Genomic DNA, 26,046 nt, shown 5'->3' on the forward strand with positions numbered 1-26,046 from the left:
TTTAATGGGGTTTGTTATCATTTTGTTATCCTTAATTGAATTAAATTAAGCACCTTAAGTAAATAGTTTATTTACTGGGCCATGGATCCTAGTGGGATCCATGACTTTAAGGGGGGGGGTGTGATGCCCCACACATTTAGTCGGTCATTAGAGGTGTGCCTGCCTTGCTTAACTGTGTCCTAATAGGTGAGCTGGGTGGGGCCTCATTGGCTCGTTGGGCTAATGGCTCATTGGAGAGCACCTGGGCCCGGTGCCTCCAGGAGTCTATAAAAAGCCAGCCCATGCCCTTCTGAAGGAGAGATCCGGAGGAGGCAGATGTCTCCACCAGCCTTTGCGCCATGCCCTTGTTCTGTTATGTTTAGTTAGTTCTAGCTTTACTTTCCATCCAACACCCTGCACTACACCATGTTCCACTCATCCACATTTACACCACTGATCACTGACTCCACACTTCATAGGATCCTTTTTGCCTTGGTTGCTGTTGACAACCTTATTTAGGTTTATTGTCCTAGGCCTATCTTTAATAAATACACTTTGTTACACTTTTGCCATGTCTCCTCTCCCCTTCGTTTTGTTACTGCTTGAGCCAGCCGTGACAATGTCAAGACTGACCTAACCCTAACCGTACATCAAATTAAATATGGAGGTCCCTGAATATCTAAAGAGATGTTTTACGCGAGTAAGTGATGTGACACACACTTTACCAGAGCTAGCATAGCAGACATGATGATGGGCCACCCAACTTTTAAAGGTAAAGCAGGTAAGGGTTCTTTTACATACCTAGGAGCCACATAGGGGCCTTTTCCACCGGCAAAGAACCGGTTCTGGTTCTTCCTCCCGCCTATGGGATGAACCAGAGGTTCTTTGTCCCGCCTATGGGATGAACCAGAGGTGAGCTTTTCCACCGAGAACCGGAGTTGGTTCTGAACCGTAGAAGTTGGTTCAGAACCGGAACCACAAAATCCTTGGTTTTGTGGTTCCAGAGCCAAATCCTTGGCTCTGGTTCAATCTGGTGGAAACACAAGCCGGTTCACAAGAACAAACCAAAGTTCCCAAGAAAGTTGAACCAGCACTGGTTCTGGAACCGGTTCTTTGTCGGTGGAAAAGGCTAAACTACAACCAATGTAAGGGTTTTTAAGCAGACGATAAAAGCAGGTCTTTTAGAAAGGGTACACCTATAGTTTAAGAAAGACAAGGGTTTATGCTTTGTGTTTGTTTTTATGTTTGTATTGTTTGTTTGTTTGTTCTGTATAAGTATATTTGTACTGTAACTTGTTTTGTTTTTGAAGCGGTGAAAGCTGCTTCCAAGGAGTGGCTTTGTCTGTCCTGTACATGTCCCGTGCATGCAGTATTGAGGATTGGTCAAGCTTCACATGACAATTTGGCCCTCCAGACAAAGTCATTCAGAATTCAGAATTCATAGAAATATAGAACTAAAGCACATAGAAAGTATAGATCTAGAACACAGAATGTATAGATCTAGAACACAGATTGCATAGCTCTAGAACACATAGAATACAAATTCACCGCTTCACTTCGAACCAAGGTTCGATTTTTAATAACTTATTAATTATTTGCTGCTTTTCAAATAAAATCAATCAATCAATCAATCAATCAATCAATCAATGAGCTTGACATGACACTCTGACCAGACTAATAAGTGATTGATTTCACTTACAAAACTCTAGTAATGTAAAAGTAAAAGAATAGCATTATGTTAATGTAATGTAATGTTTTTACCTTCTCAGTAGCTCTCTTCTTAGTGGGCGTGTCCATCCAATCATTCTCCTTCTCCAACATGTCAATGAACGCCCAGCGTACACCTTCAATTAACTCCTCCATCTGCACATAAACACCCATAGAAATATATACACACTAATAACTACACACCTTCTATTAACTCCTCCATCTGCACATAAACACTCATTATAATATATACACAATAATAACTACACACCTTCAATTAACTCCTCCATCTGCACACAAACACCCATAGAAATATATACACACTAATAACTACACACCGTCTATTAACTCCTCCATCTGCACATAAACACCCATTACAATATATACACAATAATAACTACACACCTTCAATTAACTCCTCCATCTGCACATAAACACCCATTATAATATATACACAACTTTATCTACACACCTTCAATTAACTCCTCCATCTGCACATAAACACCCATTATAATATATACACAATAATAACTACACACCTTCAATTAACTCCTCCATCTGCACATAAACACCCATTATAATATATACACAATAATAACTACACACCTTCAATTAACTCCTCCATCTGCACATAAACACCCATTATAACATATACACAATAAAAACTACACACCTTCAATTAACTCCTCCATCTGCACATAAACACCCATTATAATATATACACAACTTTATCTACACACCTTCAATTAACTCCTCCATCTGCACATAAACACCCATTATAATATATACACAACTTTATCTACACACCTTCAATTAACTCCTCCATCTGCACATAAGCACCCATAGAAAATACACAACTTTATCTACACACCTTCTATTAACTCCTCCATCTGCACATAAACACCCATTATAACATATACACAATAATAACTACACACCTTCTATTAACTCTTCCATCTGCACATAAACACCCATTATAACATATACACAATAATATCTACACACCTTCTATTAACTCCTCCATCTGCACATAAACACCCATAGAAAATACACAACTTTATCTACACACCTTCTAATAACTCCTCCATCTGCACATAAACACCCATTATAACATATACACAATAATAACTACACACCTTCTATTAACTCCTCCATCTGCACATAAACACCCATAGAAAATACACAACTTTATCTACACACCTTCTATTAACTCCTCCATCTGCACATAAACACCCATTATAATATATACACAATAATAACTACACACCTTCAATTAACTCCTCCATCTGCACATAAACACCCATAGAAATATATACACAATAATAACTACACACCTTCAATTAACTCTTCCATCTGTACATAAACACCCATTGTAACATATACACAACTTTATCTACACACCTTAAATTAACTCCTCCATCTGCACATAAACACCCATTATAATATATACACAATAATAACTACACACCTTCAATTAACTCCTCCATCTGCACATAAACACCCATTATAATATATACACAATAATAACTACACACCTTCAATTAACTCCTCCATCTGTCACACACACATAAATGGTCAATACTTAGTAAACTTGACCTTTCACTGTACTTATTCTGCTCTTTTCTACCTCTACACCAAACCTATTTGCCAAACATACCTAACCGTGCAATACGTGGGATAACATCTCGCTCCGCGTCGGTGGCGTTATGACTCCATAACGACCGCTGAATGAGACGCCATCCCTTACTTATCCTCCCATCTCAAACCCACACACCATGTCTTCTTGTGTGTGTGTGTGTGTGTGTGTGTGTGTGTGTGTGTGTGTGTGTGTGTGTGTGTGTGTGTGTGTGTGTGTGTGTGTGTGTGTGTGTACCATGGTCTTCTTGTCCTCTTGGAAGTGTGTGTCTACAAACAGGCGTCCCGTAGCGTAGATCAACGTGTTCTCTACGTAGTTCACACACTTATCCCAACGAGGGGTTAACGAGGTTGTTCCCGTGGTTACCTGAGAGAGAGAGAGAGAGACAGACAGACAGAGAGAGAGAGAGAGAGAGAGAGAGAGAGAGAGAGAGAGACAGACAGACAGACAGACAGAGAGAGAGAGAGAGAGAGAGAGAGAGAGAGAGAGACAGACAGACAGAGAGAGAGAGAGAGAGAGACAGAGAGAGAGAGAGAGAGCGAGAGAGAGAGAGAGACAGACAGACAGACAGACAGACAGAGAGAGAGAGAGAGAGAGAGAGAGAGAGAGAGAGAGAGACAGACAGACAGACAGAGAGAGAGAGAGAGAGAGACAGAGAGAGAGAGAGAGAGAGAGAGAGAGAGAGAGAGAGAGAGAGAGAGAGTTTAATGCCTCCCCCTAGCCAGCCGGGGCGCCTGATGGAGGGGAAAGGAACTGGTTGGAATAACGTGTTCCACACGCTACGTCCATCCCGGGGAAATCCCCCCCTGTCAGGTGATAAGAAGCAACTTGGACTCCTCATGCATAGAAGGAAGCATGAGGTCAGTCCGTTGTCTCCCCAGGCGCGGCAGAGGGAGAGCAGAGCCCAGGATTACAATAGGCAGTTGGCACTGGGTGAAAAAATGGGTTACAAAATTGTGGGATAAAAATCATGGAGAAGGTGACATATAGAATTAATGGTAAGGAAAATGTATTTGAAAAAACATGCCCACTTAACTCTACCTATTGTTTTGTCCATTTTATTTGTAGTTTTGTTCAAACCAAAAGTATTTCAGACATAATCATCAAACAAAAAAGCCTCTTTATCTTATTTTTTTTATATTATTTTTTGGTCTCTGTATAGTGGTTTATTTTGTTGTTGTGTAGGTGATGGGTTTTTGCACTTAAAAAAAAGGGCCAAGATGTCCATACAGGGCCATAAAGAAAATGTGAAATGACAGTGAATTTGTTTTCTGGAAGATGTGTTGCATGTTAAATGACCTTAATAAAGTATGTGGGATACAAATTGAGTTCACCTGCGATTCTGACTACTGGTCGCTCGAAACAATGGCACACCGAAACATCACATGATGAAACATCACTATGAGCAGTCCCATCACATGATGAAACATCACTATGAGCAGTCCCATCACATGACGTTTATTTTATTAGGATTTAGATGCACTTTGCTGCTGGACTCTAGAAAACCTAAATGAAGATTCATAGGAGCGAGACAACTCCCCTCTCTGCAGTCTATTTATGAGCAGACCTGTCATAAATAGACTGCAGAGAGGGGAGTTGTCTTTAAAGCTGGCCGCACACTAGCCGATAATCGGGCTATTTAATTACCCTCCCGACAATCGGGCTGCCACCGACTGAAACGGGCCCGACAATCGGGCATGAACGTCGTCTAGCGTGAGGTCTCACAGATCCACTCGGAGCCCAGCCGAGTGGCTCGGAGGACGATCGGGGGTAGCCCGACTCTTTTCAAACATGTTTGATATTTTCCTGGATCAGTACTGGTCTGGAAGACTGGAAGGGCAGCAGGGGACTGAGAGAAAATAGGTACAGCAGCCGCTGATAGACGCAAGTCTCTGAGCATACATCTGACTGAGTGACAGATCCATCTCTTTTTTTTCCTCTCCACCTCTCCCTCTGCCTCTCCCTCACTCACTCACACACACACACGTGACGCGCGCCCGCACACAGACACACTTTTCATAGCGTCCGTCCGTCCATCAGGTTGTATCATGAATGATTAGGATTTAAATTAAAACTCAACGGCAGCACATATCAAACAAATAGAAGAAAGACTGCGACCAGCACACATCCCTTGCAAGTAGGTGGGACGTTCGCGAACGAATCGAGTATTTTGAACGGCTCTTTGAAATGAACGATGGGATCCGGTTCGCAGTAGGGAGCCGTTCCTTTCTAATGAACAGTGGTGGGAAAATAGCCTACTGCAATCAATGTGGAAATACTCTGCCACAAGTAGAGGTTTTTGGAATGTTAATATACTTGAGTAAAAGTACAAACGTATTGGTATCATTCAACATTTAATTAAAGTAGCCTACAGAGAGTACCAATAGGCAATAGTAGAAAGTAGGCAGAATGTCCTGTTTCACAGATTTCCCAATGAACAAAATGTAGAAAAATCTTTTTACAAGCTCACAATGTAACGCATTGTGAGCAATTTTCAAATGGCAGGTATGTAGGCCTACCTATATGGCAGAAATAAATGTATATAGGGTTGAAGTTATTTGTTATTATAATCAAAATCTACAAAGTAACTAATGAGCCAGTCTTTTGAACGGCTCTTTGAAAGGAACGGATCCCAGAGATCCGGCTCGACTTCAAAGAACCATAAATCCCGTCGAAGAAGTACACGCCCATCCTGATCTACAAACCTACAACGTGGAACGGAACAGATACAATTTGGTCTTGGAGATCTTGTTCTGGGTGCGCTACACAGTCATACGACTAATCATAAATCAGGCACCATGAGAAGGACGGAGCAGCACTTTAGCGCAGGAGAGGGGATGTCAGAGTTGGATGTACATGAAACGTGTCAAAGTGAACTCATATTATCGTCAAAATAGGACACATCTTCCATATTGAAGCTTTTTTCTTTCCGTTGCGTGATGCGGTGTTGTGTGTTGAGTCAGTGGATAACGTCATGTGTTTGTATGTGCGTGTGCGTGCGTGTTGCAAAGCACAGCTCTCAGAACAGCCCCCGTGGCATCTTGTATTCATTATATTATTTATTATTGCTATGTTCGAGCCCGACTCAATCGGGATAGAATCCTGTAGCGTACGGAGCGCCCGACTGTTCAAAACGGCTAGTGTGAGCCCGTTTAGATTATCTGGTAAAATAATCTGAAAAAATGATCCTGTAGTGTTTAATTCTACCCGATTCAGTCGGGCCCGATTATCTTGTAGTGTATTGCCAGCTTAAGACAGGCTCAAAACATAGTTAGTGATGCTACCCATGTTTTACATGGAGAATGTGTACTCCTGCCCTCTGGCAGAAGGTACAGTGAACCTAATGGCAGGGTTCCCCAATTAGTTTTCCACAAGGGCCGAATCATGTCTAGGGTACCAAGCCGAGGGCCACAACATTGCAGGGGGCGACGGTGGCGTTCCCACTACTCCAGTAACAAGTTCAGATATCGTCGTTGTCCGGTGAAAATCTTGTATGTCCAAAACCATTTGTTTTGCATCTATCATTTTTAAAATGATTTAAGCTAGTGAAAACAGCAGATCTACAAGCACACAACGCCTCATGGTGTGCTTGTAGATCTGCTGTTTTCACTACTTTTGTGCGACGGCCTTGTATGATGAAGCAGTGCACCCCGTGCGTGTTTGTGTGTGTTTATGTGTGCGTGTGTGCGTGTGTGTGCGTGCGTGCGTGTGTGTGTGCGTGTGTGTGTGTGCGTGTGTGTGTATGTACGTGCGCTCCTACCCGTGCAAAGTCCAGGTATCGGTAGAGGAAGCGGCGGCTCAGAGTGGTGATCCTAGAGAACACCGTCCTCCACTGGACATAGTTAGCTACCGTCCTGGTAGAGAGACATAGAGACACAGAGAGAGAGAGACATAGTTAGCTACCGTCCTGGTAGAGAGACATAGAGACACAGAGAGAGACAATATAATTACCCAGAAGCAAAATTTGAGTTACAAACGTTCACTCTAAAAATAGATATATTCAAAGATTTGCACACATTTTCACGACGTTTTCAAAAATAGCAGATCATCTACAAGCTCGCAGCGCGGCACTCGGTGCTGTGCTGTGCTGTGAGCTTGTATATCTGCTATTTTTCAACAGTTAAAGCAGTCAATAGTTCTAGGCCTAAATGGGTTGAGCAGCTTAAACAGATCTTTAAAGGAGTAGTTCACCCCCAAAATGACTTTTTTTCTATTGATTAGTCATGCCATGGAGACTAGAGTTCAATAATATTTTTTGGTTTTTGTCACATTCAAATTTACCCCCATTCGTCCCAGATGGGGACCCGTTTCGAAACGGGTCCCCATCCGGAATCCATGGGGTTAAATTTACTCGAATCAAATTTTTGTCTTAGGAATGTGACAAAAACCAAAAAATATTATTGAACTCTAGTCTCCATGGCATGACTAATCAATAGAAAAAAAGTCATTTTGGGGGTGAACTACTCCTTTAAAGTACTGAGGAGCTCAGTGTGTATCATGTTTTATACCTGGGTTCTATGGTTCTATATGGTATATATACAGTGTGTATATAGATGGTACATAGAGTATACCTGGGTTCTGTAGCATTAAGCAGTTTAAACAGATCTTTAAAGTACTGCGGTGCTCTGACGATGACGGGCTCTGAAGACGTGATGATGACTTCTGGGTCGCCTTTTGATGACACCACCGTCTGGACGTAGCGCAGCCAATCAAACTGCAGGAGAGAGAATACGGGCTCTTAAGTCTGACATCATTTTGTAGGCAGAGGAGAACTTTTGGGGCCAAAAGGCCCCAGCGCCCGTGAATCTTTTTAATATTTTTACTATTTACAATTTTTTCTACTCTTTGTTGTTGAAAGGAAAGTGGTAGAACTATACTTTAGTTGTTATTTTTGTCTCGGATCTGTTGAAATATCGAGGGACAGATATTGATAATAAATCTGCTTTGAGGTCTGACTACAAAATGATGTCACGGCTTAAAAGCCCCATAGACAGGCATTGACACTAAAGCCCTTTGCACACAGGACAGTTGCGTTTCTTCCGTTTGCTGTATGAATAAAACGCATTGGATTTGGTGTGCAATTCTGTGCGGAATCGGCGCTGCGGATCCCAAAAGGAGTCATAAAAGGAGTGATGAGTTTTTCACCGCATGCGACAAGACGCACAAATTGAACTGGGTTCGATCGAGAAAAAAACGTACGGCGGCAGCCACTCGTCGCACGGCTAATTCGGAGCCGGTGTGCATGAGGTCGTAGAGAATCATTGTTTTCTTTTCAAAAAATGATATTGTCCGTTTTATCCGTGCGGTTAAACGCGCCTGTGTGCAAAGGGCTTAAGGCTTGTCCACGTGCCCCCGGAAGGTAAATACAACTTTCTGGCAGGTTGAGTTTACTTTTAGGTTGACCGACCTGCAGGGACGTGCTGGCCATTGGGAAAAGCGGGACAACTCCCAAACGGCCGGTTCATTCCCGGCTGGTCCAGGCCGGCCATTAGGAAAAAAATATATATATCAGCCTTCGTTCCATTTTGGGTTCTGGGAAGTCAACAAAGTAAATCGTCACTGTCGGGCAGAAACCTCGCATCTCCAAGTTTCAAATTTGTACATTTTTTCGCAAAGCCCTGCTTCATCGTACAAGGCCGTCGCACAAAAGTAGTGAAAACAGCAGATCTACAAGCACACAACGCCTCACACCACGAGGCGTTGTGTGCTTGTAGATCGGCTGTTTTCACTAGTTTAGCACATTTTATAGATGATAAATACAAAAGGAACGGTTTTGGACATACAAGGTTTCCACCCGACAACGACAAAATATAACTCATGTAATTGGCCCACTGGCTTGTCACTTGTCATGATCTGAAATGGCAAATCTTTGAGTAGCAGCAGCGCTATAGAGAGAGATCTCTCTCTATAGCGCTGCTGCTACGCACAATGAGGGCCTCTACAACTCTTTTTCCCGGGCTGAATCAGGGGCCCAGCACGTCCCTGCCGACCAGGTAACTGCTCATTTGAGAGGGTCACAACCGTCTATAAACACAGTAGGCCTACAAAATATCTTTTTAAACATCTGAACGTGGCCAGTGCACTCTGTTTTCTGGTCAAATCAATTATACTGACAGCGCTAGGAGTTAGCATAAAAGATGAACATTCCGTAAACCTTTCTGCTGCCATTGGAGATTGATGGAAATAAGATGCAATTGGAGGATTGGTTTGAGCTTCACATGACAGTTAGCTTGCTGCAGAATATATCGTATAATCTAGAATAATATCACAACAACCACACTTGCAATTTCCAATTGCATCTTTTCTAGTTACTATCATTATGATATTCCTACCTGTGGAATGGCTCTTTGCAGGGTTAATAGTATGGTTAGTATCAGTAGTAGTAATAGTAGTAGTAGTAGTACTAGTAATAGTATTACCTGTGGTATGGCTCGTTGCAGGGTTAGAGTCAGTAGTAGTAGTAATAGTAGTAGTAACAGTATTACCTGAGGTATGGCTCGTTGCAGGGTTAATAGTATGGTTAGTATCAGTAGTAGCAGTAATAGTAGTAGTAATAGTATTACCTGTGGTATGGCTCTTTGCAGGGTTAGTGTTAGTAGTAGTAGTAGCAGCAGCAGCAGTAATTAATATTCCTACCTGTGGTATGGCTCGTTGCAGGGTTAATAGTATGGGTAGTAATAGTATTAATGGTATCCTACCTGTGGTATGACTCGTTGCAGGCGGGACAGGGTGTATTTGTTATAGTAGTACTAGTAAACAGTATTACCTGTGGAATGGCTCGTTGCAGGGTTAATAGTATGGGTAGTATCAGTAGTAGTAGTAGTAGTAGTAGTAGTAGTAGTAGTAGTAGTAGTAGTAGTAGTAGCAGCAGTAATAGTAGTAGTAGTAGTATCAGTATTACCTGAGGAATGGCTCTTTGCAGGCGGGACAGGGTGTATTTATTATAGTAGTACTAGTAAACAGGGTTAGTGTTAGTAGTAGTAATAGTAGTATTAATGGTATCCTACCTGAGGTATGGCTCGTTGCAGGCGGGACAGGGTGTATTTATTATAGTAGTACTAGTAAACAGGGTTAGTGTTAGTAGTAGTAATAGTAGTATTAATGGTATCCTACCTGAGGTATGGCTCGTTGCAGGCGGGCCAGGGTGTATTTATTATAGTAGTACTAGTAAACAGGGTTAGTGTTAGTAGTAGTAATAGTAGTATTAATGGTATCCTACCTGAGGTATGGCTTGTTGCAGGGTTAGAGTCAGTAGTAGTAATAGTAGTAGTAGTAACAGTATTACCTGTGGTATGGCTCGTTGCAGGGTTAGAGTCAGTAGTAGTAATAGTAGTAGTAACAGTATTACCTGAGGTATGGCTCGTTGCAGACGGGACAGGGTGTATTTATTATACATGTAGTAGCAGTAGTAGTAGTAGCAGTAATAGTAGTAGTAACAGTATTACCTGTGGAATGGCTCGTTGCAGGCGGGCCAGGGTGTATTTATTATACATGTAGTAGCAGTAATAGTATTACCTGAGGAATGGCTCGTTGCAGGCGGGACAGGGTGTATTTATTATACATGCTCTCACTGGTCCTGTTCTCATAGGGAATGAGGATCTGAAAACAACAGTACAACAACAACAACAACAACAACAACAACAACACAGTGAACAACAGTACAACAACAACAACAACAACAACACAGTGAACAACAGTACAACCACGCTGACATTTCACTACATTACATAATGTATACTAGATATTCCTCTGAGTCCGTTTTCTTCTCATGGACCCATCTTTTTAAAAGGTAAGAAAAGTAACGGCGGTCAAACGCAAAAATCACCGTATTCTCTTAGCAATCACTGAATGAATATTTGGATATTATGCTCTTCTATACAGTACAGTACATATACAGTACATTCAGTACAGAGTGGTGTATCATTATAATAACTATTATTTATATGACATGCAGTGTGTTCTTACGTGGGCCAGCTTGGTCTCGAAGGCCAGAGCTTCTTCCATCTGAGAGAGAGCAGCTTTCTCTGGAGCTCCTAGCATCACTGCTATGTCCACCATGAGACTGAGGAGGGCCTGGCGATACTGAGAGAGAGACACCGTGTTATAGTGAGAGAGAGAGAGAGACTGGGTCATGCTACGTTCAAACCTGAAGCTATTTACTCTATTCCAGTCGCTTCAATCGCTTCACTTTGGTGGCGTTGGTAAAATATATTAAGTCATGTCAGAATCAAAGAGAAAAGGATGTCCCAAAACCTCCGGACAACATCAGCGCTGATTGGCTGTCAGGCAGTGATGGGCAAGCTACTTGGAAAATGTAGTAAGCTAAGCTACAAGCTACTCTCAATGAAATATAGCTTAAGCTACAGCAAAGCTATCCACAGAGAAATGTAGCAAAGCAAGCTACAAGCTACACAGCAAAAGTAGCTTACTACAACAAAGTTATTATTATTATTTTATTATCAACTTAATGATCAAGGACAACTTTCCGACAAACAAACAAATAGGCAGGCAAAAAATGCTCAGTTCGATTGATTATTATAAAACTGGAAACAAGCCCTCATGTCTGGCTTTTTGTGTCATCCTTTAATTTACTTTTTTAATTAAATGTGTAGCTTTTCAGGCTGTGATCCCCAAAAAAATCCTATTTGAACTGGGGACCCCACCCTGACAAGCAATTGGAATTAGGAGTTGAGCCATTACATTTAGTTTCACTCTGTTCCACCATGAATATTGTGAAAGTAGCAGATCTACAAGCTTTTGCAACACGATGTGAGCTTGTATGTCAGTTGTTCTCAGACGTTGACTTCACCATGTCGTTGCGGGGTGCAGTGTCTCGCTTTAGTCTCTTCTCTCTACACAGAGGAGGTTCGTTGAATGAAGTGAAAGCAGCGCTGTGCAGAACAACATGTTTGGGGATCTGCTGGGAATTATTTTCCTCACAAACTTTAACACTTTGCCGTCCGAAATAGAATGGTGGTTGGTAGATTAGCCGTGAAATTTCTATTATTGTATTGTGATCTGAGACATAATATTATGTTTATAAACATGACCCCGCCGCCCATCCTTCTTGGACAGCGCCGTTGTTTTTTCTTTTTTTTTCCCCCCAGGTCATAAACTCACCGTGATTATCTGGTTCTCCGTTGGGATAGAATGGGGGTTTTGGCCGATCATCGATCTCCCCGTGCGTTTCGCGTGCGCGATCCCTTCACGTAAATGTCCCCGCAAATAATCCATGTGTGACTCAAAAGCAGAACTGAAAATTTTCGCTAGCATAGCCCCTAGCATGGCTGCTGTAGAAGCACCAGGGTACAGACAGTAACCGAATAGGGTAATGTGCCTTGGAAAAGGAAAGGCCAATGACATCACTTCTGCTTCATGTCAGCCCAGCCATGAGCTATCGATGCACGAGTGGTGACTAGGGAAGGTTAGACGATCGCCGATTTTCGGATCAAAATCATTTATTCCGGTTTTAATGACAAAGTCCGGGAAAGTACGGCGTGGCTGAGACTCCCTGCTGGGATGTGCGATATAGTACGGTTTTAACATTAAGGGGCTCCCTGTGGCTTTGAAAGGGTTAATATTTAGCAGTAATTTTTCTCCGGGATAGTAACGTGTAGCGTCACTACTGGGGTCTAAAAATAGCTACGCTACAGGAAAAGCTATTTGGTTCAAAAGGAGCTGCGCTACCGTGACGCTACTGAGAAATGTAGTTAAGCTATGTAGCGTCGCTACTTGTAGCTCGCTACTGCCCATCACTGCTGTCAGGACACGATAGGTGGAGTCGGAGGCGAAGGTCGCTTCAGTTGAATTTTTCCATCTGGGGCAAAGATACCGAAGCAACCGGCCATGCCGTTCGCTCCGTCCCGTTCGAATGTTTCTCGCCACGCCCGGGCGCGTCTTGCGGATACCCAAGCTTGTACAAGTTCCTGTCCCCGCCGAGCCCCCTGTGATTGGCTGAACCGGAGGTAGGGAGCGCTCCGTTGTAGTCACTTGGACCGCGCATAGGAGGTGAATAGAATGCGTTTATCGTGGGCTTACGGCCTGGGCATAAATATAACGATTGCATTCACCACGGCTTCGTAACTCGCGCGGCGCTCCGCCGGTCGTGCGGCCCTGACCAAGGTCCGCTGGACTTCGCGCCGCTTGCAATGTCGTGGACAATAACTGGATGTCGTGGACAATAACTGTGACATCTAACCATAAAACGAGCGCTCCCTTCCTAAACATGCTTGGTAATCTGCTAGACGCCGCCCGGTTGCGCGTCATCTCGTCTTTGCATTGACTTTGTATGTAATTGTGCCACTCGAACTGTCCAGGTTTGAACGCAGCTTCATACTGAGGAGGACAATAAAGATGATTTATTATTATTAAGCACGGTATCATATGGTAAGGTAAGGTAAGGTAAGGTATGGCATGGTATCACATGGTATGGTATGGTATGGTATGGTATGGTATGGTTATGGTATGGTATGGTATGGTATGGTTATGGTATGGTATGGTATGGTATGGTTATGGTATGGTATGGTTATGGTATGGTATGGTATGGTTATGGTATGGTATGGTATGGTATGGTATGGTATGGTTATGGTATGGTATGGTTATGGTATGGTATGGTATGGTATGGTTATGGTTATGGTATGGTATGGTATGGTATGGTATGGTTATGGTATGGTATGGTATGGTATGGTATGGTATGGTTATGGTATGGTATGGTATGGTATGGTATGGTTATGGTATGGTATGGTATGGTTATGGTATGGTATGGTATGGTATGGTATGGTATGGTATGGTTATGGTATGGTATGGTATGGTATGGTATGGTTATGGTATGGTATGGTATGGTATGGTATGGTTATGGTATGGTATGGTATGGTATGGTTATGGTATGGTTATGGTATGGTATGGTATGGTATGGTATGGTAATGGTATGGTATGGTATGGTATGGTATGGTATGGTATGGTTATGGTATGGTATGGTTATGGTATGGTATGGTATGGTATGGTATGGTATGGTTATGGTATGGTATGGTATGGTATGGTTATGGTATGGTATGGTATGGTATGGTATGGTATGGTTATGGTATGGTATGGTATGGTATGGTATGGTTATGGTATGGTATGGTATGGTATGGTATGGTATGGTTATGGTATGGTATGGTATGGTATGGTATGGTATGGTATGGTTATGGTATGGTATGGTATGGTATGGTATGGTATGGTTATGGTTATGGTATGGTATGGTATGGTATGGTTATGGTATGGTATGGTATGGTATGGTATGGTATGGTATGGTTATGGTATGGTATGGTATGGTATGGTATGGTTATGGTATGGTATGGTATGGTATGGCATGGCATGGCATGGCATGGCATGGCATGGCATGGCATGGGCATGGTATGGTATGGTATGGTATGGTATGGTTATGGTATGGTATTGGTATGGTATGGTATGGTATGGTATGGTATGGTATGGCATGGCATGGTATTGGTATGGTATGGTATGGTTATGGTATGGTATGGTTATGGTATGGTATGGTATGGTATGGTATGGCATGGCATGGCATGGTATTGGTATGGTATGGTATGGTATGGTATGGTATGGTATGGTATGGTTATGGTATGGTATGGTATGGTATGGTATTGGTATGGTATGGTATGGCATGGTATTGGTATGGTATGGTATGGTATGGCATGGCATGGCATGGCATGGTATTGGTATGGTATGGTATGGTATGGTATGGTATGGTATGGTATGGTATTGGTATGGTATGGTATGGTATGGTATTGGTATGGTATGGTATGGTATGGTATGGCATGGCATGGGTATGGTATGGTAATGGTATGGTATGGTATGGTATTGGTATGGTATGGTATGGTTATGGTATGGTATGGTATGGTATGGTATTGGTATGGTATGGTATGGTATGGTATGGCATGGCATGGTATTGGTATGGTATGGTATGGTTATGGTATGGTATGGTTATGGTATGGTATGGTATGGTATGGTATGGTATTGGTATGGTATGGTATGGTATGGCATGGCATGGCATGGCATGGCATGGCATGGCATGGTATGGTATGGTATTGGTATGGTATGGTATGGTATGGTTATGGTATGGTATGGTATGGTTATGGTATGGTATGGTATGGTATGGTATGGCATGGCATGGCATGGCATGGCATGGTATGGTATGGTTATGGTATGGTATGGTATGGTATGGTATTGGTATGGTATGGTTATGGTATGGTATGGTTATGGTATGGTTATGGTATGGTATGGTATGGTATGGTATGGTATGGTATGGCATGGTATGGATGGTATGGTATGGTATGGTATGGTATGGCAAGGTGACTCACAGCTCTGGCAGACGAGGTGTTGGTGATGTAATCTTCTCTGGAGGACAGAGACAGGTAGGCCTGATCCAGCTGTGAACAGAAACATAACATCTGTAGATAGATAGATAGGTAGATAGATAGATAGATAGATAGATATGTAGATAGATAGATAGATAGATAGATAGATAGGTAGATAGGTAGATAGGTAGATATGTAGATAGATAGATAGATAGATAGGTAGATAGGTAGATAGGTAGATAGGTAGATATGTAGATATGTAGATAGATAGATAGATAGATAGATAGATAGATAGATAGGTAGATAGGTAGATATGTAGATATGTAGATAGATAGATAGATAGATAGATAGATAGGTAGATAGGTAGATAGGTAGATATGTAGATAGATAGATAGATAGATAGATAGATAGACAGACAGACAGACAGACAGACAGACAGACAGGTAGGCCTGGTCCAGCTGTCAACAGAACACATGCCATCTGTAAACACAATGGTGAAGCAGCTTTCTGCTTCTACGGACCGACAGCTTGGAATAAACTCCCTGCTACACCAAAGACAGGCAGCCTCTGTGGACAGCTTTAAAGCACAGCTCAACACCTGTTTCTTTACTCTTGCTTTTAGCTGAATGTTTAAATCCCTGTGCTGCTATTGAAGTCTGCACTGTTCTGAAAAGTGTATTTATTTATTTATCTATTTATTTATTTATTTATTTATTTTTTTATGGTAGAGTCCTTACTGATGTCCTTCAATGTTTTATGTTTTTATTTTTTCTGCTTTATTGTAATCATGTGTATTTCTTCTGTTAAGCACTTGTGCTTCATCTTCTGCTCTGTAAAGCGGTTTGAGCTGCATTTCATGTCATGAAAGGTGCTATACAGTACACCAACTATGGTGTGAATGGACTACAACTCTAATGGACTACAATTATGGAGTGAATCAATGGACTGACCTTGATGACATAGTGGGAGGAGTTCTTGTCGTCCGGGGAGATGTACAGGCGAATCAGAACGCTCTTGCTGTGCTGGCTCCTCATCTCCGCCAGGGTCTTCAGGAGATCCCATTGGCCGGGGGACCACTGCCACGCCCCTCCAAGCCCCTCCCCCAGCACGGGCCAGCGGAACTCAGGCTGCTTCAGAGTCTTCAGCATGGGTTTGATATCTAGCTGCTCTAGGATGGCTGAGACACACACACACACACACACACACATGGGTTTGATGTCCAACTGCTCTAGAATGGCTGGAACACACACACACACACACACACCCACACACACACACACACACACACACACACACACACACACACACACACACACACACACACACACACACACACACACACACACACACACACACACATGGGTTTGATGTCCAACTGCTCTAGGATAGCTGGAACACAGGGACGTGCAGAGAATTAGTTAATTTTGTGAGCCATATTTTTGCGTGTTTTCATTGCGTTTTGGAAATCCGAAATCCGTAGGCCAGGGAGAGAGAGAGGAAAGAGAGAGAGAGCAAGGGACTCAGTACGACAGCTGCGAAAATCGGAAAAAAATCAATCCTGGTCCGAAAATAAATAGGAAACGGGCGGCAGTGTGCAAACGTGATTGACATAACGTGAGGTTGATTTTTTTTATTCACGCGCTCCGAAATTCACTCCGATATTCGGCCCGAAAAACGCAGCAGTGTGCAAAGACCTTTAGTCCTAAGACTATTGCCCTTTTTAGTTTTCATCACATTTAGTCAACTTCATCCGGTTTTTATTTAGTCAACTTTTAGTCGACTAAAAGTCGAGCATTTTTAGTCTTTATCTTAGTCCAAGACAACGTCATTTTAGTTAGTCTAGTTCAGTCGACAATAACTGTTGACATTTTAGTCTAGTTTTAGTCAGGACATTTATTTTACCCCTTCACATTTTTTGACAGCAAATAATGTAGAACATATCCAGTTAACTCATACTGTGCCCGGGCCACAAGGTGCCGCTAGAGTGCCAGACATTTCTGTATAGGCCTTCGCTCTAACATCCGTCGACACAGCCAGTAGTGCCTTTTGATTTCACTGAACCCACTGTTATGTATGACGAGAGGAGGAAGTTAGCTAACAGTTAGCTATTAGCTTCTTTATTTTTTAGAAGCCCGATCTGAAGCTATTTTAGTCGCAAAAAAACTTTGTCGCTGCCCTGCGAACACAGTTGAGAGAAAAAGGTCTCTAAAGATGTGAGTTTGTATTGGAGTGGGCGGCGCGGTGCGGCAGCGTTGCCCCATTACGGGCCGATGTAAACAGAGTCGCGGCCCCGGCCATAGATGGGAAATTAGACCGGGGCTTCGTTGAGGCCTCCGATTAATTAATTCATTTTATTAAATATCCCGGACTAGTCCGGGATAGGCACCCCGGAATACGTCGCGCCGCAGACAGTATAGATTGAGTTTTTTTGGGGGGGCTCTAAACTTTATTTTAAACCATTTTCAATGGAATAAATCGTCGGACCATCTAGCGTCTCTCGTTGGAAAGCGTAGGACAAGCCAGGACCACCCACATCTCTACAAGCAGCTCAGGGTAAGTAAAATAGCAAAAAAAATATTGTATTGGATTGAAATAAAGCCAAACTTGTTCGGGATCGGCACAATAAGGGTTAAGATGACTCAGGAACTCAGCAAAATACCAACAGTCTGAGTGCCACACACTAAGAATGACGGTCCTATGTTGGACGTTTAGACAATGATTTCCTAACACTCCACATGACTAGTCTAAAACACACAGAAAACAGACGTAGGCCAAACCTCATGGAACAAAAACATTATCAGATTAATGACGAAATGATGAAGTTTCTTCTTTTTGAACAAACAAAATACGAAAAAAAAGTCTTGTATAAAAGAAGACAACCCTGCTCTGCTTGGATAGTGCAGTACAAGCCTAGGTCCATTAAAGGACAACTTTGTTTTTTTTACAACAAGGGTTCATATTTTAGATTGTAATCAGAGAAAAGAAAAAGTGAGTGTTAAAATGTTTTCATTTGCTTTGTTCTATTGTTTTATCACGTTTACCGTGCTAAAATGTGGGGCATGCGTACGCATGGGGGCATGCGTACAAGTGGCTAAATATGTCTTTTTAGACACAGTTTCAGCCGGCAGTTTCTTTATTGCTATTTACAGTAACACTTCTAGCCCCCATAAGTCACATCCAACCATGAAAGGTTGCGTTGTATCTTGGCAATGGGCTTATTCTGTGTAAAATGACATATTTAGCCACTTGTACGCATGCCCCCAACCACTAAAATATGAATCTCTAAAACAATAGAAAGAAGCAAATGAAATCAATTTAACACTCATCTTTTATATTCTTTAATTACAATCTAAAATATGAACCCTTGTTGTAAAAAAAACTAAAGTTGTCCTTTAAAGTCATGTTGAGATGATGTCTAGGTTTAGATCTCTAGCATGTAAGGCAAGGACAGAGGTTGTGTGTGTGTGTGTGTGTGTGTGTGTGTGTGTGTGTGTGTGTGTGTGGGTGTGTGTGTGTGTGTGTGTGTGTGTGTGTGTGTGTGTGTGTGTGCGTACGTGCATGCGAGAGAGAGAGACTCACATTCATTCATACAGGATCGGTAAAGAACCTTGGCTTTGGTCACAGCTTCCAACTCTTCTGCTTCTGATGGAGCTTCAAGGAGCTCTGGAGGAGACAACACACTGTGTTACACTATGACACACACACACACACACACACACACACACACACACACACACACACATACACCCCTTACCTTTTAGTCGTATATCAACATGTTGTCTCAGCCAGGGGTAGATGCCGTATGAAGAGGAATCCTCTGGGATGGGGTTGTCCTGAAGCCAGCCTCCACAGGAGAACTGGTAGAAGTCCTGGCAGGGGTCCACGGACCGGTCCAGCTTACTGAGGATGGAACCAGCTGTGGATAGATAGATAGATAGATAGATATGTAGATAGATAGACATGTAGATAGATAGTTAGATATGTAGATAAAGTCCTGGCAGGGGTCCACGGACCGGTCCAGCTTACTGAGGATGGAGCCAGCTGTGGATAGATGGATAGTTAGATATGTAGATAGATGGATAGATGGATAGATGGATAGTTAGATATGTAGATAGATGGATAGATGGATAGATGGATAGTTAGATATGTAGATAGATGGATAGATGGATAGATGGATAGATAGATAGACAGACAGACAGACAGACAGACAGACAGACAGACAGACAGACAGACAGACAGACAGACAGACAGACAGACAGACAGACAGACAGACAGACAGACAGACAGGAGAACTGGTAGAAGTCCTGGCAGGGGTCCACGGAGCGGTCCAGCTTACTGAGGATGGAGCCAGCTGTGGGGGGAGGGAGGGGGTGGGGGGGGGGTGGGGGGGGTTTACGATATTATCACGACGATCAAAATATACATTATCCTGGGGCGGAACATTACCGGTAGCAAAAAAAAGGTGCAGATCTAGAGCTTGTAGATCGGATATTTTTGGCAAATAGATTTGGTAGAGAGTGAAAAATAAAGAGACAGTATCAAGTTTGTTATTTCTAGGACTGTTTAAATGGTACCAGATATGCAGCTCGGCAAATAAAAGGTGAATTGACCCCAGTGCATGACGGAGGACGATATCACAATGATTTTAAATCTCCACGATACGATTATTGTGAGTGTTTTTTTATCACGATAAACGATAATATCACTCATCGTCCTGTCCCTACATACAGACGATGATAATAATCATAAAGCAGTCATAGTCACAGAACGATGATAATAATCATAAAGCAGTCATAGTCACACAGAACGATGATAATAATCATAAAGCAGTCATAGTCACACAGAACGGTGATAATAATCATAAAGCAGTCATAGTCACACAGAACGGTGATAATAATCATAAAGCAGCCATAGTCACACAGAACGATGATAATAATCATAAAGCAGTCATAGTCACAGAACGATGATAATAATCATAAAGCAGCCATAGTCACACAGAACGGTGATAATAATCATAAAGCAGCCATAGTCACACAGAACGATGATAATAATCATAAAGCAGCCATAGTCACACAGAACGGTGATAATAATCATAAAGCAGTCATAGTCACAGAACGATGATAATAATCATAAAGCAGTCATAGTCACAGAACGATGATAATAATCATAAAGCAGTCATAGTCACACAGAACGGTGATAATAATCATAAAGCAGCCATAGTCACACAGAACGATGATAATAATCATAAAGCAGTCATAGTCACAGAACGATGATAATAATCATAAAGCAGCCATAGTCACACAGAACGGTGATAATAATCATAAAGCAGTCATAGTCACACAGAACGGTGATAATAATCATAAAGCAGTCATAGTCACACAGAACGATGATAATAATCATAAAGCAGTCATAGTCACACAGAACGATGATAATAATCATAAAGCAGCCATAGTCACACAGAACGGTGATAATAATCATAAAGCAGCCATAGTCACACAGAACGATGATAATAATCATAAAGCAGTCATAGTCACAGAACGATGATAATAATCATAAAGCAGTCATAGTCACACAGAACGATGATAATAATCATAAAGCAGCCATAGTCACACAGAACGATGATAATAATCATAAAGCAGCCATAGTCACACAGAACGGTGATAATAATCATAAAGCAGCCATAGTCACACAGAACGGTGACGGCCAGTCAGGCCAGCGACCCACGCGCGTGTCAAACCAGAGTCAGACACACGAGGCAATTGGTGAGGCCAAATAAACGGCGAGCAGCGGACATTCGGCCTCAGCGACCGCAGCGCAAACTCACGAGTTGTCGTCAGACGACGACTAGCCTCGCGATCCAGGCATTTCAGTCAAGGAAAGAAGCCTGAGGAAAAAACTCCATTAACAGTTTGCCAGCCGAAATAGAATGGCTTGTTGTAGATTAGCCGTGACATTTCTATATTTGTATTATGATCTGAGACATAATATTATGTTTATAAACATGAGCCCGCCACCCCTCCTTTTTGGACCGCGGCGTTGTTTTTTTAATTTTTTTTCAATCCCACAGGGTTTGCTCACCATGAATATCTGGATCTCCATTGGGATAAAGTGGAGGTTTTGGCCAAGGCATGGTCTCCCCGTGGGTATCGCGTGCGCGATCCGTGCGCATATAATCCCTGCATATGGTCCAGGTATGACATGATGAGAATTTTGGCTAGCTTAGCCTTTAGTACTCCTGCTATGCTAATGTAATCGTCTAAACAGTAAACGGACGGCTGCAAGGAAGGCTGAAGAAGGAAAGGAGCTGACGTCACTTCTGCTTCATCTCAGAGCAGCCATGAGCTATCGATGGACGAGCGGTGACTAGGGAAGGTTAGACGATCGCCGATTTTCGGATAAAAAATCATTTATTTCGGTTTTAATGACCCAGTACGATAAAAGACGACGCGGCTGAGACTCCTTGCTCAGATGTCCGGTATATTCCGGTTTTAATATTAAGGGGCTCCCCGTGGCTTGGAAAGGGTTAAATGTAGTTCAGCCAATCACAAGCCACGGCCATCAAGGCACCGCCAACGGACACTATCCTATCCTACTTTCCTATAGGATGATGACAAAGGGATAATTACCCTGTTTCATCCTAGGAAATTCTCACGCCCCGTACAACATTTTAATTGTAATTTTGCGCATATTAAACATATGTAGCCGTTCAGATATCTTATTTTACACCAGTATTGTTCATGTGAACTGGTTTGTTTAGGCTCATTCATTATAATTATCAAAATCGCTATGATTTATGGCTTTAGTTTTCCACCGTAGCTTACTTCCTGGTTTACTCAATGTGAGCTGCTGCTGACAGGAGAGGAGAGACATAGGGGGGAGGGGAGGCGGGGAGGCGGGCACAGAGATCGCTGAACAAATGCTATTGGTCGGAGTCTCCCGGAGACATTCTCTGGGTAGTGTATCCCAGACCCCTAGAGAGAGAGAGTTATGACACTTACGTCGACTGACTCGACTCCCATTGTAAGCGTGGAAAGCATAGTGGAAAGCTAGCTTAGCCTAGCTTACTGGAGCCTGTTGTCATTCTTAGCGAGCCTCTGCTGCTCTTCAGCCCCCATTATAACCCAGGCATTTATACTCTCTGGTAAGTAGACTAAATCACCTCTTTTTCACCTTTTAGTAATGTTGTCTACCTTGGAGAGGCCCGTGAATGCGTTAAAAGGGGGAAAAGATGTGATTTACTTATCAGAGAGTGTAAATGCCTGTGTTATAATGGGGGCTGAAGAGCAGCAGAGGCTCTCTAAGAATAAGAACAGGCTCCATGCGACGCCACTTCCTGTCTGCGGTGAGATCAAAGCGTGTCGCCACTCTGCTTACACTGCTCTGGTGTACAGGGGCGTCACAAGGGGTAGGAAAGTGGGACTGAGTTACCAGGGCCCAAGGTGGAGGGGCCCTATAGTAACTTTAGCTATTGAAAAATAGCAGATCTACAAGCTCACAGCGCGGCACTCGGTGCCGCGCTGTGAGCTTGTAGATCTGCTATTTTTCAATAGTTAACATTCATGGGGGGCCCGCAGTGAATCCTTTTTTGGTGTGACGCCCCTGCTGGTGTATCCCCGGTTCCCCGCCCTTCAGGGTCAAAGAACGGCCGCGCTCGGGCAGCTTAGACGATTACCAACGTCCACTTCCTGTCAACACGTTGACGCCAGAGTTCATCCAATCATCATCATGTATTACACAAGATCTACCAACCAACCAACCAATCACCACTCTGCTGCTGCTTACCTGCCTCGATGCATTCTGGGCTCACACAGAACTCCTCCCGATTGGTCCTCTGAGACACTGGGGAGAAAGAAGGGTTTTTATTGGTTAGGATGGATTAGAAGGGTTTATTTTAGGTCATTTCAGGTTGTTAAAGGAGCAGTTCACCCCCAAAATGACCTTTTTTCTATTAATTACTCACACCATGGAGACTAGAGTTCAATAATATTTTTGAAGCGATGAAAACCGCTTCCAAGGAGTGCCTTTGTGTGTCCCACGCCCATATATGGTCATTTCAGTCCAGAATGAACAGGTTTTTTCAAAAACAAAATGTGTGTTTAATGTCCATATATGGTCAACTCAATCCAGAATGAACAGGTTTTTTCAAAAACACAATGTATGTCACCTCATGTCCATATATGGTCACTCCAGGCCAGAATGAACAGGTTTTTTCTGTCCCGTACGTCCAGAATATCAGTCCAGAATGAATAGGCTTTTTCAAAAAGCAAAATGTGTGTCCCATGTCCATATATGGCCATTTCAGTTCAGAATGAATAGGTTTTATCTGTCCTGTACGTCCAGAATATGTGTGCGGTGTCCCTCCCGGTCTGATGAATGGATACTTTGAGGATTGGTCAAGCTTCACATGATAATTTGGCCTTCAGGTTTTATCTGTCCTGTACATGCAATAGTTCTCACCTACTGCATCCACAACTAATGCTTCACCGCTTCACTTCGAACCGAGGTTTGATTTTTTATTTTATTTGTCGCATTCCTAAGACAAAAAAGTGGATTACAATAAATGTACCCCCATTGAGTCCAGATGGGGACCCGGATGGGGAGGAATGCATTTGGGTCCCCAACTTTTTGTCTTAGGAATGCGACAAATACACAAATATATTATTGAACCCAAGTCTCCATGATGTGAGTAATCAATGGGGGAAAAAAAGTCATTTTGGGGGTGAACTACTCCTTTAAACAACACAAAACATTGCGTCACAGCACCATTGGCATTACATTTAGTTTGACCGCATCTATTCCATCGTGCAAATAGCAGATCTACAGTAAATGCTCACAAGGCCTCGCAACGCCAGAAATGGATGGGTAGGCCAGCTTTCTACATGAATGAATAAAAAGGCCCCTGACGTGAACACAGCTTCTGATCCATTCTGGAGCTCCACGGTCAGTCGGTCACTGAACTGAATACTGGACCCAGGGACGTGCTGGGCCCCTGATTCAGCCTGGGGAAAAGAGTTGTAGAGGCCCTCATTGCGCGCTATAGAGAGAGAGATCTCTCTCTATAGCGCTGCTGCTACTCAAAGATTTGCCATTTCAGATCATGACAAGTGACAAGCCAGTGGGCCAATTACTGTACATGAGTTATATTTCGTCGTTGTCGGGTGGAAACCTTGTATGTCCACAACCGTTTGTTTCGTATTTATCATTTAAAAAATGATTTAAACTGATCTACAAGCGCACAACGCCTCGTGGTGTGAGGCGTTGTGTGCTTGTAGATCTGCTGTTTTCACAACTTTTGTGCGACGGCCTTGTATGATGAAGTGGGGCTTTGCTTCGCAAAAAAAAAAGTACAAATTTGAAACTTGGAGATACAAGGTTTCTGCCTGACAGTGACAATTTACTTTGTTGGTCGCACAGCCCCCAAAATGGAACGAAGGCCGACATTTTTTTTTTTTTGGCCTGGACCGGCCGGGAATGAACCGGCCGTTCGGGAGTTGTCCTGCTTTTCCCAATGGCCAGCACGTCCCTGCATGGCTGGACCCCATCATCACAAAAAGACACTCAGCAACAGTTTCATGCTAACATGGAGTTCAGCACTTGTTTAAGCTGTGACAAAACCACGCCCCCTTCACAACTATACTTCTGTGTCCAAGTCTGTCTGTCTGTCTGTCTGTCTGTCTGACAGACAGACAGACAGATGTTTGGATTCGGTGTCCCCAAAACAACCCTGACAACTCTATGACCCTCTCACACGCGCACGCACGCACGCACGCACGCACGCACGCACGCACGCACGCACGCGCGCACGCGCGCACGCACGCGCACACGCACACGCACACGCACACGCACACGCACACACACACACTCACACACTCACACACAAACAAACATGTGTGAGAGTGTGTGCATGTTTAGTGTCACTGCGGATGCTGACCTCAAGTTCATTACTGAGATACCAAAACACAACCACACACACACACACACACACACACACACACACACGGTGCACAGCGCACACGCACGCACATACACAATAACACATGGTGCACACACACACCCACCCACCCACTCTCTCTCTTGAACTAAGTTAAGTATGTTGTTAACTCACTTACTGCCAATTAAAAATGCCCTCGAGTGGCATTAGTGCCAGCCCTCTCCATAGACTTCCATGTAATTTGTAGTGCACAGATCATGCACACCCATGCACAGATCATGCACCATGTTTGTGCAGGCTGTTCACAGCTTTCAAACAAAAAAAAAAGATTGGAAATCCGTTCAGGCATTCTTGAGATAATAGCCATTATGTTTTCCTATAATGTAAACAAAGATGGCTGCCATGTTTGATAGATGGGGTTGCTATGGGGGTTAAACATG

General features: G+C 42.9%; 1 protein-coding gene across 1 annotated transcript in view; it reads right to left on the reverse strand.

Moving 5' to 3' along the window:
• Positions 1-24,601, reverse strand: part of LOC308280834 (phosphate-regulating neutral endopeptidase PHEX-like) — a gene marked incomplete at its 5' end in the record, with an annotated part of 45,721 nt that extends 21,120 nt beyond the window's left edge. Inside the window, 12 exons of the mRNA XM_080755153.1 lie at positions 1,741-1,842; positions 3,560-3,688; positions 7,083-7,176; positions 7,894-8,036; positions 10,838-10,921; positions 11,288-11,404; positions 15,679-15,747; positions 16,626-16,852; positions 19,255-19,338; positions 19,430-19,591; positions 23,458-23,514; positions 24,580-24,601. Of these exons, the coding sequence (XP_080611279.1) occupies positions 1,741-1,842; positions 3,560-3,688; positions 7,083-7,176; positions 7,894-8,036; positions 10,838-10,921; positions 11,288-11,404; positions 15,679-15,747; positions 16,626-16,852; positions 19,255-19,338; positions 19,430-19,591; positions 23,458-23,514; positions 24,580-24,601 (1,290 nt within the window). The remainder of the gene's footprint in view (positions 1-1,740; positions 1,843-3,559; positions 3,689-7,082; positions 7,177-7,893; positions 8,037-10,837; positions 10,922-11,287; positions 11,405-15,678; positions 15,748-16,625; positions 16,853-19,254; positions 19,339-19,429; positions 19,592-23,457; positions 23,515-24,579) is intronic.
• Positions 24,602-26,046: the final 1,445 nt, after the last annotated feature.

The sequence above is a fragment of the Nannobrachium achirus genome (genome assembly GCF_963921795.1).
Source record: "Nannobrachium achirus genome assembly, contig: SCAFFOLD_218, whole genome shotgun sequence".
Taxonomy (NCBI): Eukaryota; Metazoa; Chordata; class Actinopteri; order Myctophiformes; family Myctophidae; genus Nannobrachium; species Nannobrachium achirus.